The sequence below is a fragment of the Typha latifolia genome, chromosome 7 (genome assembly GCF_019914945.1).
Source record: "Typha latifolia isolate L0001 chromosome 7, TyphaL0001v2, whole genome shotgun sequence".
In the NCBI taxonomy this organism is placed as follows: domain Eukaryota; kingdom Viridiplantae; phylum Streptophyta; class Magnoliopsida; order Poales; family Typhaceae; genus Typha; species Typha latifolia.
This window is the reverse complement of record NC_133092.1, coordinates 3,767,066-3,783,935: the sequence shown is the minus strand read 5'-3', so window position 1 is coordinate 3,783,935 and position 16,870 is coordinate 3,767,066. Positions and strand designations below refer to the sequence as shown.

At 35.2% G+C, this 16,870-nt stretch overlaps 1 protein-coding gene and 1 long non-coding RNA gene across 4 annotated transcripts; one reads left to right on the top strand and one right to left on the bottom strand.

Moving 5' to 3' along the window:
* Positions 1-2,994: 2,994 nt before the first annotated feature.
* On the top strand, positions 2,995-4,937 carry LOC140792687 (uncharacterized). Of its 3 annotated transcripts, none has more exons than XR_012109791.1 (3): positions 2,995-3,275; positions 4,090-4,314; positions 4,716-4,937. It is a non-coding gene; the product is annotated as an uncharacterized lncRNA (long non-coding RNA). The 3 variants fall into 3 exon arrangements; XR_012109792.1 differs by having other exon boundaries at positions 3,886-4,310; XR_012109790.1 differs by having other exon boundaries at positions 3,886-4,314.
* A 3,182-nt stretch (positions 4,938-8,119) lies between these two features.
* LOC140791785 (myb-related protein 308-like) lies at positions 8,120-9,433 on the bottom strand. Its single transcript, XM_073142436.1, has 3 exons — positions 9,049-9,433; positions 8,807-8,936; positions 8,120-8,671 (listed from the first exon to the last, which is right to left on the bottom strand). The coding sequence occupies exons 1-3, from the start codon at positions 9,179-9,181 to the stop codon at positions 8,167-8,169; spliced, it is 768 nt and encodes a 255-aa protein (XP_072998537.1). The 5' UTR covers positions 9,182-9,433; the 3' UTR covers positions 8,120-8,166.
* Positions 9,434-16,870: the final 7,437 nt, after the last annotated feature.

Here is a 16,870-nt window from a genome sequence, read left to right as displayed (position 1 = left end):
AATTAAGAATTTTTTTTGTCCTTTTGTTTAAATGTCACTGATTCATAATAAGCAAAAAAAAATTTTATTATTTTAATATCAATTTTATATCATATTAAATATAATTATTATTCTTTATACTAGTATATAATTTATATTGATGTTAGCTCTCTAAAAAAGTATGACACTAAGATCCGTTGAAGAAAAGATAATTTTATTAAATTATATGTATCCTTATGCACATTTTCGATTGTAAGAGAAGGGATGGAGTTTGATAGAGATTGAGAGATGGAGAGAAATTGGAAATGATATCATGATGGAATTGGAATGTTATGAATTAGATTTGGAATGTTCTGTTTGTATGATGATCCAGAGATTTTGAAGGATAGTAATTTCGAAGTCTCGGATCTAATGGATTTCGAATGAAGTCAATCAGAAATTCGGATAGAAAATTATGGTTAAAATAGAGGAGCAAGATCAAATAAGGTAAAACGGTAAATAATCGATGTTGCGGCGATCGTCGAGGAGTGGCAGACGACCAAGGGTAATGGTGGATGGCCCCGTTAGATAGGGTGGTTGCTGGTGGAAGAAGGTGGCTAGGATTTGGAACATCAAGATGCTTCTACGGTTATGATCTACTCCTAGAAAGATAAAGACAATCTAAAGACTTAGCTGCTGGTGGAGGAAGGTGGCTAAGGTTTGGAACATCATGCTTTTATGACTATGATATACTCCTAGAAAAATAAAGATAATCTAATGACTAAGAAAAAAATATAAAGACGATAAGAAATACTTCGCTAAACTCATATTCAATGAGTATCAACACATGTCTACTTTTATTTATTAGAGTAAAAAATTTCTAGCGGATCGAATCCAGATTATCTAATTTATTTAAAATTTAAAATAATAAGATAAACCTAAGTAGCTAACTTGACTCATTTCAACTTGGCACGATTTAACTCTTTGGCCGGATAGTAAATTCAATGTTTTGTTTTTACTTTCTTTAGAAGGTATAAGTAAAACCTGAATCATAGTTTACGAGGCAAAGTGTTTAAACTAAATTCAAATTCTATCATAAGAATAAGGATAGTTTTATAGTAGAAGTTAGACATGGGCATCGTGGTTTAAGTTTGTTATGCAAGGTTTCTCAGTAAGTCTAGCTTATTAGTCTATGAGTTAAAAATTTATTGTAGCTTCACAAATAAAGTTAAATTAACCAGATATAATTGCTAATGTCTATGGAGACTACTAACCTCATAAAAGAAATTTATTTTTATAACCAAATATTAGTATTGAACTAAATATTAGAATAGCTTATACTAGTTTTAGCGATCTTGTTCTGGTATTAAAATTTAGGCTTATTTCACCCTTATTCTACAAGTGATGGCGCTAGCCAAAAGCTTAACTTTTTAATTGTTATCTTACCGGATATTTAATTAGCGATTACATGGGCTAATTGGGCCGAATGTATTTTAGCACACTGCAATCCAAGATTAGATAGATATTATTGTTTTAGTTTAGAAGGCGTATATAGGTAATAGAATTTTTTAGAAAATAGAATAATAATTTAGGAGATCTAAGTAAAATTATTACTTAATTTAATTGGCGGTTACATGGGTTACACTACCTACAGTTCTATGCTAATTGGGCCTGATGTATTTTAGCACTCTGATATGACTTAAAATTTTTAATTTAATTTTTTAATTTTGAAACTTTGGATGAACACATTAATATAATAATGCGAAATTCTTAAAATCCTCCTTCGTAGTTAAATTCGGTTCAAGATCCAAGAAATTCGATTGGTAAAGGACGAAGTATCCATAATGAAGATAAGTTCTACGTATAGGGTGACGGTTGACTTTGTGAATCTATTAATTATGATGTCAACGACTTCAGAATCAATCAGATGGGTCCCGCTCGGTGGGGAGGGATGTCGGCGACGAGACCCCGTGGCTCGCCGACTTGTCGTGATGGTGATAAGATGAAATCACGACCGTCGAACCCAGTTAAGTTCTTTATTACCTTCGTAACCTCGAGGTTTTTCGTTCTTTGCTCCATTTGTTCTCGTCGGTATCACGGCGAGTAGGAACTTTTGGAATAGCTTGGATTCTGGAGGCATAGGATCTTTCTGGTAATCGTTTGATTCCTGGCAATAAGTTCTAGTTCGAATTCTTTTGATGTTGATTTACGAATCTTTGGTGTTCATAGGATCATGACTCGTTTTGTTGAGATTTTTTTTTAATGAAAAAAAAAAGAGAAAAGAAAAATAAGGTCCGTTCATGTCCTTAGAAGTTGCAATCCGAAATAGTAAGAAATTTATTTGTTCATTATGAGTATCAATTGGCATCTATGAACTCTATCGTTGAGAGGTCTGTTCATATTCCATAGTTCTGATCACCTTAGTTGAACCAAGCAAGGTAAGAGACAATGTCAACGGGAGCTTAAGATTTCATCGGGTAGAGGATTAGTGTAGAATACTATTGAGGAAGACATGGTAATGTCAAGCAACATACTGATGCATTGTGGTTGATTCCCTCGAAGAAGTTTTTTAATTGTCGAATTTTATCATAAACTAGCTGAACTGATCCAGAATTTATGCCTAAGAAAATTCTTTCTGCACTTAAGCTATTCTGGCTTCTTAGTTTCATGTTCCACTTTTATGCAGTAGAATTGACTACAATATTGGCTGCTGTGATTTTTTTTTTTTTATTGGAATCTGGCTCGTGAAATTGAAGTCACGGCATTATCAAAGAACTTGTAGCTGTTTTGGTTGCCATTTTTTGGACACCACTTGCACCTCGAGGGGAGTACTTACAGCAGATATTCCTAACAAGTAACAACTGAAATAGCAATTAGTTTTACAAAAAGAAATATTCAGCCTAGTTTGTTAACTGAAATGTATGATCCAACTTACCTTCTGTTCATTTCATTGGAGATACTCATCAATGGGCTTATGAGAAATTTCTCTTAAGAAGAAAGTGGTTCAATTTCTTGCGTAATGCTTCTGCTATGAATGATGTCAACCATCTGATAGGTTGCAGTATCACCACCTTATAAAAGGAATCGGAAAGAAAGCAACCGCCACTTCTTAACAAGGGCTTTCAAATCCTTCTCCACCTCTAAATTGACTGCTATGTTAGCATCAAGCAGTCCTGAACTGATAGAAGCCAAAGATGGCACCCATATCAAGAATGGCATAGATAATGGAGCAGCATAGGATGAGCTCTAGGAAGGTGAGATGCTAAAGGAAATACTGGAAACAGAGAGAGAGCCTGCACGAGCACAAACCATGGGAGGTAACTTTTAAGCTTTGTGGTATCTTAGTTACGATATGGTAAAGAAAACAGATTCTTAATATAAGATTTTCTCTGCAGATTATGAAGAATGGTGATGCTTCTCATGTTTAGTTTTAACCTCTTTTCAGCTCTAATAGAATGGCTATTGATGTTTAGCTCTAGTTAGGACTTACTTGTTATATTTGTTTCATTTATTTGTCACAATAAAACAGAATATGTGCACAATGTTGTCCTATAGTTGTAGTTAACCATTCATATTAAGTTTTAAGTCTTTGGCTCAAGAGAAGCAAGGGGGGATAATAAAAACTTGAAGCATTTTTTGAAGAATATTTTACAAACCAGAGTTTCAGCCATTATACATTAGGTATTCTGCAAACCCGCCCTCATTTAGATTCAATAATTATAGAAATATGCCATTTCTAAGTTAAATTGTACTCTAGGGTTTCAATATCTACAAAAAGCACATCTTGTTTGCAAGAGTTTCAACTAGATGCTAAGTACTCCATATTAACTGACTTCAGGTTGAGTGGACTTCCTTTATCTTTTTCTTTTTTCCTAGATTATTTTTCACTCAGATAATGACTCTTTCTGCTTACTCTTGTATACTAAGGACTATGAAGAACATAGCAGGAATAATGCATGGCGGCTAAAAAACAATATGACTGATTCCATTTGGCAATGATGAGCAAAACTAAAATAACTTGAATGATCAATGTCAACGAATGGAGAGCTGAAGTGGATCACTGAATTAATGATTTAGTAATCATCCAGAAGTTGACCAGAAATCTGTCAGATCCTGATAGTTTTTTGACAGTGCCAGTGCAGTGAATCAAGGTGCACTCTTTTTTTCCACAAGCAAATCATAGACCCAGGCTTTAACGTCAACTCAGAACTTGTGGCATAGAGCAGGTCCACCAAGGTGAGAGAATATTTCCGCGTTCCAGATGTCAACTAGCTCTTGGGTTACCATTACCAAACATCTGTAGCTGTACAGGACTGCATCAAGTGCCCTGAAACATTAATGTTGACAACATAGTAGGTACATTCTACTATAGCATCTATGTAAACCATCTCTTTAATCTTGAATTTAGTAATCGTACTCTCTTCCGAAAAAAAAGATAAAATGGTGGCCTAGTAGGGGATTATAGCCTAATGTTTTATTCCTGACTGCCATTAAACATTCGATCAAGACTTGCTTGGTAAAATCCAATATCAGATTAGAAGATTCAGGTCGCAGTAAATTCGGTTTGCAGTTGGTAAGTGGTTTTTCTTTTTATACAACTTATGTCATAATAACTTTTGCACAAATGCACATACGTAGGAAAACAGAGAAGGAATGCCAACAGAAACTCATGATGATTGAAATGTTTCTTTCTTTTGTTATCTTTCTTGACTAAAAGGTAAATTGTCTAGTTATATAGGAAGCCTCCATTTTCGCAGGTCAAAGGTCAAGAGAGTAGGCAGTTTCGTCGATTTCTAGTAACAATATCTTGCAAGACAGAAGATTGACATATTCTAGTGTGGTTTAAATGGGCACAGCAACAGCATCAGCAAAATTTAGCCAAGCAAGCAGCCATCCTTATCAGATGATGTATTGAGCACTGTGTAATGCTACTACTGTTTCCAAATAATTGAATAGCACTGGCAAATACTGTTGTTCAACTGTGGCTTTGGATGTTAAAGCTTTCTTCACTCAATTTACTTTGAAGTTTTGGTAGCACCTACCAATCCAACCTTCTTTGTCTATGGTTTTGAATGGATTTTAACAGCTAAATATTTGGAGGAACCAGATTTCTCTGGCCCTGACGCACTCTGTTATGTTGTGTAAGATGGACCAAATGCATCAAACATTAAGATTACTCAAGGTGGTCCAAAATGACAGAGAAGACATCAAATCTAGTGGCTTTAGGATTATTACACTGTTGATCTATTTTAATATGTCCATCTGTTATGGCTTTTTAGCTCCTTTTCCACTCACTGTGCATTAGTTAATAGTAAATGATGCGCAGTTACTAGATAGTAACAAAAAACTATTAAGGCTCTAGACTATTTTTTTTACCGCTTTATGTTGGTTTATTTGATCATATTTCTCATCTATGATATCTTCATTTGACACTACCAAAGATAGACAATCAATATCTTCCAAAGTAATACTAAAACAACTAATGCAACTAAAGGTAACCAAAGTTCTAAATGGAGGTAAACGAATTTTAGTGCACTGCATTCATTCACCGTGTCTATCAACATTTGAAATGCTAAGAGAGTTTTTGAGCTAACAACTTTAGCTCGTTGGATGAATCTACCTAAATGAATGAAAAATCATAATCCATAAAGTATGATTTTAAAAACTCAAAGCTTAACAATTAAAAATACACAAATAATACCCATTGTGGTCATAACATGAATAACACAGCACAAATAATAGTGGGAGTAACAAAATGATAACATGCCTAATTTCATTATACGAAACTTCTTAATCTCAAATAAGTATCATAATTCACATTTTAGATCTACGCATGTGGATTCATATTAATTAGAAGTCATTCTCGAGATAATGCTTGAGTCTTTTTCTCTCAATCGATCCATGCACCACAAGTCTTTTTTTAAAGAAAATAAACTTCAGGTTATTGCATTTATAAATCCTCTTTTGGATTTCTTTAGTGATGAAATATAATGAAGGCTAGATTTTACTGTTTGATTGCCATATTCTCTCTTTCCATTAGTTATTTTCATTCACCTCAATTTTTTTTTTCCTAAAGAAGAATGAACTAGTGGCACATCTATGTAGAAACTTCAAACGAATGGAAGGTAGCTTATCTGATGGACCTAATTTTACAATCAATTCCTGCCATACCTAATTATTCAGTTAGCCTAGTTGACAAGGAAAGCCAACCTCTCAAATGGGTCACTTGTTGGCAAAAAGATATAGAAGAAGAAGATGACATATAATATCAATGTCCAGCATACAATTTAGGACAAACTGGTAGGTATGAGAAGATAGCCAAGCAAACTATGTATAGTATCATCACACCTCTAAAATAAACAAAACGGCCTTGCACTACAAACTCAATAAATATTGGTTAAGATAATAATATCACCTTAGTTGCCACACCTTCTATTCATTTCTGTAATTTTATCTTTGGTGACATTTTGATAGTGATAGTGATAGTCTCTGGCCTTAACTTAACAAACCTTATCTTAGGATAGGCAGGCATGTATATGTATGTGTGTACAAGGTGATCCCCTGGAATCTAATAAGATAAATCTTGCTATTTTATATTCCAAATCCATTGAGTCGACATTCAAAGGTGGGGAATAGGAACAAGAAAGAGGCATTGGTGGTTGTGTTGAGTGATGCTATCAGGCTACCAACCTCCAACTACCATCCCCTCATGTTGCCTTTCCAAATATTTTCAATCAGAAATATGGCAATATCTGCCTAAGTGGTTGGATAACTAGTGCTTTAATTGGACCCCCATCTTGAATGATTGGTGGGGATAAGGCCAAAGAGCCATGAATAGTTGGATGCTGCCTGCCATATAAAATCTAGGCATCAAAGCTTGGAAAATATTGTTTATTGGGTATCTACAACTAATCTTTGTACATCTGGTGAATAAACTAAGTTGCTTTTCACATCGTTTTGACGATCTCCTGAGGAAGAGAGGTGTCAAATCATTAAAATTGCAAAGAAGTTTTTAAAGTCTTGGAAGGTGTTACAAGCAACTTCTACAGGCATAGCTCATGCAGCAAATCAAATTGTTAGAAAACTTGTAATAAAGCACTCTATTAGATTCTAGTAGGTCAGCTGCAGGAACCTTGTTATCTACAATTTGACATCATATTAGCACTGTCATGTCTCAATGCAAAGTCAAACATTACCTTCCCTGCCTTCTTAAACAATGATACGACCATAAGATAATAGAAACTTCTATGGAAGACAATATTAAATTATTTGAATATTGCAATTCTTATGTATTTATTGCATTAGTAGTTTAGTAGTTATCTGTTATCTTATCTTCTCTATGTGCCTATGTTGGCAATTCAGGTATCTTATACTTTTCTCTCCCAAGGTCATTTCTGACAAGAAGAATTCAAAATTTTTGGTTCAAATATACTGCTGAGCATCCTAAATGTCTGCGACCGAAAGGCGATAGATTCAGAGCTTCTTTGCCCAGGTTCCTTATTCTCGCTTAAGCATTATTGCGCGAACCAAATGGCTAATCCTACAAAATTCTAAGCATCTTGACTGAATATATTCCATTGTATGATTCTCTTCTAAAGTTCATCTGTATAATTGTATCCTCTTTTTCTTCTTCTTTTTTTCTCCTATGGAAAAGTGAAACTATAGTCCAGGTTAATGAGATCTTCACATCCATGCAACAACACCAGTCATTTTTTCTGCTCATCACATTGACCCTCCCCCCCTCTCTTTCACCAAAAAGTCTTCAAAAATAGTGAGGAATAACAAAAACTGCACTTATCGAATCTATAAAGGCAATTTGTGTAGCAGCACCAACACCAACCCACCAACCTCCACACTCCACCTGAACCATACTCTGACCTTCTTCTCCCCCCCCCACTTAACTAACCAAAACTCCTCTCCTCCCTCTCCTTTTATCTCCCCCTTTTCTTTTTAGTTCTTCTTTTAGTTGGGGAGGGGATTAATTTGTTACCTAACAAAGAACACCTCACATGCTCTCTCTGTCCTTACTATCCAACACTAGGAATCAGATGCTCAAACACCCCTATCCCTTCTTTTCACACCAACCCATTAGTTAATTTATCCACAAGCAATATTTCAATTGATTGGTTTTGTAACACATTAAATCTTTAAAAAAAAGAAAGAAAGAAAGAATAATAGGTTGATCAATAACAAGGGGATGGATACATTCTAATCTATGCCCTGCCCTTTTTTCAAGGGTCTCAAGTATCTCAAATCATGTGAGATGACACTAGTTTGGCATGTACATGGCTTCTGGAAACCAAGATGGTAACACAAGCAGATTGATTTAGTAGTAGTAGTAGTAGTAGTAGTAGTAGTAGTAGTAGTATAAGCTGGTGATGAAGTTGGTGTGGTGGCCTCTCCAGGTGGTGGTGGTGGTGGTGGTGGTGTTAGGACCTCCGACGACGACGCCGAGGTCTTCGGAGAAGAGCACGGGAGGCTTATTGAGAGGTCGAGGTTGAGGTCGGGGCAGCGCTCCTTGACCGACGGCTTTAGGGCTATATCTTGCGTTGTCGAAGTGATTGAGGTGGTGAATTGCGGGCCGCCGTTTATCGGGCGGTGGGTCTGGGGATCGACCCCTCGGCCGATGAGCTTCCGCTTGATGTGGGTGTTCCAATAGTTCTTGATCTCGTTGTCCGTCCGGCCGGGGAGACGCCCGGCTATGAGAGACCATCTGCCACCAAAACAAATGGACAAGTTGTTTTAGAATCTATATGGAAAAGAAATAATTTTAACAACCGGCTGTACTAACTGACATCAATCAAGTAATGTCAAATGATGTGATGATATATGAATGATCAATGATTACTTGTTTCCGAGCATGCTATGGAGCTTGATGATGAGCTCGTCCTCCTCGTCGGTGAAGTTACCGCGCTTGAGGTCGGGCCGCAGGTAGTTTATCCATCGGAGCCGGCAGCTCTTCCCGCAGCGAAGAAGGCCTAAGGGGATTAAAAGAAGAAAAAAAAAACAACAACAAAAACAAAGAAACAAGGTTAAGTAATCAGCACGGAAGATGCTCGACGAAAGTTCGAGGTGAGAGTCGAGACCCACCTGCGGCTTTGGGGAGGGATCGCCAACAGCCTTCGCCGTGGGCTTGGATGTAGGAGATGAGGCGCTGGTCTTCCTCCTTCGTCCAAGCCCCTTTGTTGGTGTGGGCTTTCTCGCAGCAAGGAGACCTTCCCATGGTGAGACACACAGAGAGAAAGAGAGATGACAATAGAGAGAGAGAGAGATACAGAGACAGAGACAGAGAGATGGGGGAGGTGTTCTTCTCCACTATGTGGGGAGCTTAAATGGGAGGAGTAGAGGAGAGAGAGAGAGAGAGAGAGAGAGAGAGAGAGAGAGAGAGAGAGAGAGGGGCGTGGGAAGAAATGGAAAGTCCCCATTGACTCGATCCCACTTGGGCCATTTGACCGAGTTGGTGCGAGTGGCTAGTGGTCGCACAGGTTGATAGAACCGGATTTTGATACTCGGTAGTTAATCACTTCAACTTTTTTAAAAAAAAAAAAAAAAAACTCTACTTTTACGCGTTTGTCTTCCAATGGACAAAAGAGATTTGATTAAAATTCTCTATTCTTATCAGCTCAACCCCTTCTTCAAAGATGATCTACTGCATCTAGTGGTTACAATTGAGGTTAGTTTGCAACATGTCATCAAATGTGTAGTACCGTTGTATGCTCTAATCATGCGAGTCATACATTTGATTATCATGAACAGATAGATCGACGGTGAAGAATCTGCTTTCATATGCCAATACGTTAATTTTATACATCCATTCGACAATCGTGATGGTGCGGAATAAGGTAGAATATTAGAAGCTAAGGTGATTTCTAAGTGTATGAGAGAGGAAGTGGATGCAGAGAATCTGGTTGGTGACCAACCTTAGTTCACAAGTGGGATTTTAATTTACTATAAAGAAAAATTATTCCTTGTTATTGTTCGTTAATAGCAAGTCTAATGGAGAGACAAAACTAACTGCTACTTCCTATACTTAATAATCAAATAATTATTCTTCTCTTCCTGAGACCACCAATAGTTACCACCCATTGCTATCTCTTAGTTGAATTATTTTATTTTATTTTTCCTATGGTTTCCATCATGTTGCAATACTTCCTAGAGAGAGAGCAAGCATCATCATCATCCAAACCTTTTTCCCATTAATTTGGGATTGACCAAGTACAGTTAAAAGTACGAGAAGATTCTAAAAGAATTGATGAGAGTTTTACTGTCTATGGCTTAATCCCAAGTTTAGATGATTCCATAATAAAGTCCCCTGTTCTTGGGCAGAGGATTATGTTAATTGTATCTCTTTTCTCTTCCAATTTGGAGAGGAATCATATCCAAAATTTTCACTTCTTTCCGTCTTCTTCTATTTATTTATTTTTAAATATAAGTTACCTTGAACTTTGTTTTGTTTCATTATACCTCTTATTTGCTATTCCAAGTTACAGTATCTTTGGCTTTTTTTTTAATCTTAGAAAAATATTTTGTTTGAACAAAATTATTTTACCACTCTCAAATTTCTTTTTGTTTACTAAATCATTCTAAATTTTTTTCTCTCTCTATATATGTATATATAATAGAAACATGTTATTTAATTTATTTTATTATTTTAATTAATGATATTTGTCGTTATAGTTTAGTCAAAAGTTTAGGGGATCCTAATAATACAAAATAAAGTTCAAGGGTTAAGGTGATCGTTGTCTAAAATCCTGTAAAGGTAAAATACTGTTAATCCTACTATCATTAATAATATTTAAACTCATTAAAGCCTCGCTTAACAAAGTGCGATAGGGAGTTTATTTGGGATAAACCTCTTTTTATCCCTGAAATTAGTATCAAATATTTTGATATGAAATATTCATTTGTGATGCTACTTATATATTATGTAAATTATGATGAATTAAGTTCAATTATTTTATCCCTATCCTAATTTTCATTTATCATGTTGCCATGCATGCCGTAAGGTAGGAGCAAAGCACTGTTCTAACTTAAAAGTATACTTATCAGACTAGTTAACTGTGTCGGCTGGGTTGACGTAGCTTGGCAAAGCTCGCTCTGTGAAGGTTTAGGAATCTTCATCCCTCTCAATCCACATTCACCTCCCTATGCTAGATCGTTTTTTCTTAATCACTGCTCCAATCCTTTGTGGGGAGAAGCTCGAGCTATTCTGGCTGGACTGACCGAACTCTCCGTATGCTCCCCCTAAGAGACAACACATGGCTCTTTAGCGATAGTCAACCATCGGTCAAATGGATCAATGACCATGTGGCCAACCCTAACTGGGTAATCCACCACATTGTCCTTGATTGTAAGCGTCTGCTTGCCAAAAACCCTTGGATAAGACTAGGGTTCACAAGCAGACAAAACAACCTTCATGCCCATCTTCTGGCGCAACTTGTCATTCGCTCTAAGTCCTTTGACCTATGGACGGGTGAGGCACTGGAAGCCATCTGTACTCCCTCTTTGAATCAATGAAACCGATCCACGGACCTTCTTTCGAAAAAAGAGTGGATGGCTAGAGTAGTGAATTGAAATGACCACCAAATTGATTCGGGTTTCTTAATAGGACCTAAAATGCAGTTGACCCGAATCGACTAACCTAACAATTCAATCAACGAATTGTGCAACTTAGACGGTTTTTTATGAACCGATTGAGTTGCTATTTTTTTTTAATCAGATTACTTAGTTGCCTTAATATTCAATTATTCTATTATTTACCCTAAGAGTAATTTAGACATAAAATTAAAAGAATTATACTTTCTAGAAATTAAAAGTGTAATTAAGATATGATTTTGTGCAAATCATATGATTTGATGTATTAAACCTAACTATTAATTAAAGAATGACTAAACAATGAAAGAAATCCAATTCATATTGCTTTTATATATTTTTTTAAGGTTAATTGTATTTTATCCCCTTATCGTTCGGCTCAATTTTATAAAACTTTCACGTATTTTTAACTTAAATACTTAACCCTAATATGATATTGACTAAAATATAATTATTATCTTTTTTTGAATTTGAAGATTCTAATTAAAGAAAGTTACAGAGGATTGGATATGATTTCAAATGCATTTAAAATAATATTAATAAGATTTTAGATAACAAAATAATATATAAATATATTTATTATTATTTGAAATCTGATTAGTATTATTTTAGACAAATGGTAAAACTTATCAAACTCTTTATAACTTTATCTCTAAAATGAATCTTCAAATTCAACATCTAGTGTGACCGAATATAATAATAAATAATAATAATTATACTTTACTCAAGACCATAGGAAGATTAAGTGCATAATTTAAAAATACACCGAGAGTTTTATAAAATTGAGTGAAACCGCAACAAAGGTAAAAGTATAATTTCTCTATTTTTAGGCTCCTTAAATTATCTAAAACTATAAATATATTATTTAAAAAAATTAAATAATTTTAAATAAATCAACAATCTAATCCAGCAACTCTAACCTCTTAACTGATAACTACGACTAAAAGTACTCTTAATATTAGGATTCCCTCTCTTTAAAAGAACCTACTAAAGAAGACATACCAAGAACGAAGAAGAAACCCCAGAACTACTTGCAAATTTGCTTCAATAAATAGGCAGATGTGCCCATTAAATGCTCAACCAAATCCATCCACAAGAAAATTTTCCCAGTCAAAATAGCAACCCGTGACCCACATACCTCCATACTTACTTCCATATCTTCCATATATATATAATATGTATGTATGGATTGACCAGTGGAGATAGAAACTAGAGAGAGAGAGAGAGAGAGTGAGAGAGATGCCCTCAGAGGGCTACGTGCATTAATTGAGGCCTTCCTGTGGCCCACCCAAGTTGCTGACGGTGCGCGTCTCCTGCTAATGGGAGCTCTCCACATCAGCAAACAAAGACTGCATCGTCCTTTAGCAGACGACTAAAGACTGCGTTGGGTCAAAGCGGCTGCCGACTACCTCCCCGAGAGGCAACCAGTGGCGAGTGCGCGGGAGGGATCCCACGCAAACTCGACTGTAGGAACTCGCTACGTTCCGTCGCAGGCAAGCATGCAGCAGCCATTAAAGCTGTGTTGCATGTCAACCTCATGGGTGGTGGCAAAATAAACTCATAATAATGATATGCAAAACATGAAGGGATTAATGAGTTCTTATGTTGTAATTAACCATAATATAAGGGGAGTCTAAGTAAAAAGTGAAGCAGTCGCTCGATCGTAATTAACTTTATATATTAATGTCATCGAATGGACACTCGCTTATCCAACAACTCCGATGATCGCATCTGTTTAAATCTCACCTGTCTTGTATATTTTTTCTTGTCATACGCAATCAAAATCATCGGATGCCTGTAAATTAATACGTTAACGAGCATTTGATGACACACTTAGACTTATTTGCCTTAAGGGATTTGAAGTGTGAGGTGTATATACTCTTACCTTTTCTTTATACTTTTTTCAGAGAGTGCTTGATAGTGTAGCATGGACAACGCCATGCAACTATTTTAGTTTTATCAACTAATCAATATTATTAAACTAGTGTTGGTAAAATATATTCTTGGATGGATGTTGTGAAACTTATGTGGACAAGGCCTACAATCTTAGTATCTTATGGCTCTCAAAGATACACTAAGCTATGATTAGCAGAGTATTTTTTTAGACATTATCTTTTAGTGCAGAAAACTGAAACCTAATTTTGACCTTTTTAATTTTCTTCATGCATATAGAACATATAATAAGGTTGCAGATTAGGTAGCTTGGACAGGTAAGGATTATAACTTTTTTAACCCGACTATGATGAAAATTTTCTCTATATCTGAGATTGTATTCTCTATTTTGACACTACTAGAGCTATGTCTTTTTATAAAGAGTTGTCTAATTGATATAAAGTGAGAGAAGAATGTATTCACTTTTAAAAATTTCTCTATATTTGATGTTTAATTAGAAAATTGTCTTTCTTATCTACTAAAAAGATCTGCAATCAAACACACAGAAGTGTAGATAAAATTTAGTTGAGTTTAACAGCTCCTCTTTTAATATGAATCAATATTAACCTCTATTCTTAACCTACCAAACCTACTGGAAGAACCATTCACCAATCACCATAGCTTCTCTTATCATTTTCATACCATCTTTCATATAATTCCTACTAGATAATGACTTGTCTATCAATTAAGTGCAATTAGAAACATGTAACTTTCATTACTCCTTCCCAACTAACCCCCTAAGATACAACACCCAAAAGTTGCTGAGTTTGTCCAGGTTTAAGTATTCAGATAGTACTGGTTGATTTGAAATGGTTTAAAGTACATGCTCTTCTCTTTCAATGTTGCTTTCCAATTGAAGTTTTGCCTTGATTTTTTATTACCACACACACACACACACACACACACACAAAAGCTTAGCCTATGGGAAATTCTTGATTGCTCCCTATATTTGTCTAAACCTAACTAGATTTTTATCAAGAATTATGAAAAGAATATATACATAGATCACCATTCTAGCCTAGTGTTGAATATTATTAGCTCAAAATAAAAATCATGTGTTCAATTTTTCTCATTGATATAAAGGTTGATATTTAATAAATTTTTTAATAGTGCATTATATGTGCATGAATTTAGTGTACTGTAGCAAATTTTGCGAGAGAGCTCATTTAGTTGTCTAACTTATATATGTTAACTCATTGTCTAATTTATGATTAGTTTATGAGCTTACAATTTATTAAGAAAAAAAAACTTTTATGTAACAAAATAAAATATGTGCACAAATATCTTTCTTAGACTATAACAAAGGCTAGTATGGGCCTTGATTGAGAAAGTCCAAAATGTTTATAAAGGCCTATAATAAGGAATAATGGATCAAAGTGCCATGGACCAATACATTAATAAAATTCCCTCATGACACATAGACAATTTTCTAGACTTTCATGCCAAAACTTATTATCGTTCTACAATGGTTTTCAAATTAATTATCAAACTAGTATAATTTCTATCAATTAAAATAGTTTTATGATTATTTTTTTAATAAATCACTATTAGAGCAAACAGTTTATAAAGTCACTCTTTTCATTGTTCGACTTACTATTATTTTAGAATAATTCTTTCTTTCGAACAATACACATTTTTTTTATCAAAAATGACTTTATTTTTAAGATATATTACTATATAAATCAGGTAACAATTTACCTCGCTAACGTGATGCTTATATGAAAACAACTATAGTAATTTGATATAAAGTTTACAAAATATAGCAAAATTATAATATTTTTGCTAGAAATAATATATCACTCCAAACTTTTATGGCCTTATTTGCGACAAATTGAAGTGCTTGTTTCCCAATTATTGTGCACTCATTCAACTGCTTTATTCATCACCCACATACTCATAGAGAACCAAGATGTTATTTCCTAGTTGATATCAAACCCAAGTAGGAACTTCCATTCCAAGCTAATGCAACTATGAATGCATTGCAATATCCAATTGTTTTTTTTTTAATCATTTTCTTTATTTAAAAGCGTTTAATTCCATGTGTCTTGATTGAAAACCTAATTGGGCAGCTAATGAGTGGATAAATAGCATTGTTTATGGACCTCTAGTATCTTGGAACATGAGATGAGGTTAAGATTTCTCTTTCTCAAAGATCCCATGCAACCTGCAACTAAGAATATCTTGCACTGAAAACTTTAAAGAAAGAGAGAGAGGGATGGGAGAGGGTCCACAAAATCTTTATCTGAAACTACGGCGATGCAGGTAAGAAATTTTTTTTTGAAGTGGACCTCAAAAAGATTGTATATCTTTTACACGTTATTTATACGATTAAAAAGTTATATCTCTGACCAAATTAATTGTTTCATATATTCTCTAAGTTCCCAAGCTTGATAACTAAGAGAATATCAAATTTGAACTGTTTGATATAGCAACTTAGAGAGGTGAAAAAAGGAAAAAGTGTTGGCCTAGCATATATTTTTTTTCCGCCTCCCTCTTGATGTTTATTCTTCTTGTAGGTGGGTTCTCCCCCTCCACTCTCCCTTAGCCAAAGTGTTTATGGGATGAGGAGGCTCTTCCCTCTTCTCAAAGCCTCTTACTCTCTAATTTTTTTTCCCTCTCTTTTATTTCTCAACGTCTTCTTTCTTTTCTCCCGTCAAAGTTTCATTATTTTTCTTCTTTCCTCCTATCTCCTCTGTTGTCTTACACACTCCTATTACCCCCATCTCCTCCTTCTCGCCAATCGTAGCACTCCCACTATCCCTTCTTCTATCCCATGCGCCTCCATCGACGCTGCGCCACTTACCACCTCCATTGCCCTCTTGCACCGCCAAATGTTGCCTTTCTTATCTCTGTCGTTGTCTTGCACCGTCATTGTTGCTATCAATTCTATTATTATTGCCACCATCCTGCTCCAAATCTTGGTTTTTGTCAATTTTAGGGGGTTTTCATATTTTGTCTTTTTTTTTTGTTTAGTCTTTCCTGTTGTGCAAGTTTGATGATTGAGTTTATTATGACCTTGTTGGAGCCACATGACGTTAGTCCTCTTACACTTGCATTCTCTTTCAAGGCGGCCGATGTTGGCAACAGAAAGGATTGCTTTGCTTCCAAGTCTACTCGCTTCGCTTGATTTTCTGCATGAGTGCTTGTCTATTTGGTACTTGCTCAATATATATTTCAATTAAGTGTTAGGCTTGTCATAAGGGCATCGCCACCTCTCCTATTTATTCTCGTGTATCAAGTTATAACTTAAAACTAAATAAACTATCAGTCCAGAAACTTTATTTTTGAGTGAAAAAAAATATATAGCAACTTAGATAACAAACTTGTGAATTAATAAGCACCGAATTCGGCAAATATAATCTTTCAACTTGAAAGCTTGCATACCTGA

Bases quoted from the DNA above. Each gene is read 5' to 3' on its own strand.
- LOC140791785 (XM_073142436.1), bottom strand. From the start codon at position 9,181: ATGGGAAGGTCTCCTTGCTGCGAGAAAGCCCACACCAACAAAGGGGCT. The intron at 8,937-9,048 runs GTGGGTCTCGAC...TAATCCCCTTAG, and splicing joins ATCCCTCCCCAAAGCCGCAG to GCCTTCTTCGCTGCGGGAAG. The intron at 8,672-8,806 runs GTAATCATTGAT...TTTTGGTGGCAG, and splicing joins CATAGCATGCTCGGAAACAA to ATGGTCTCTCATAGCCGGGC.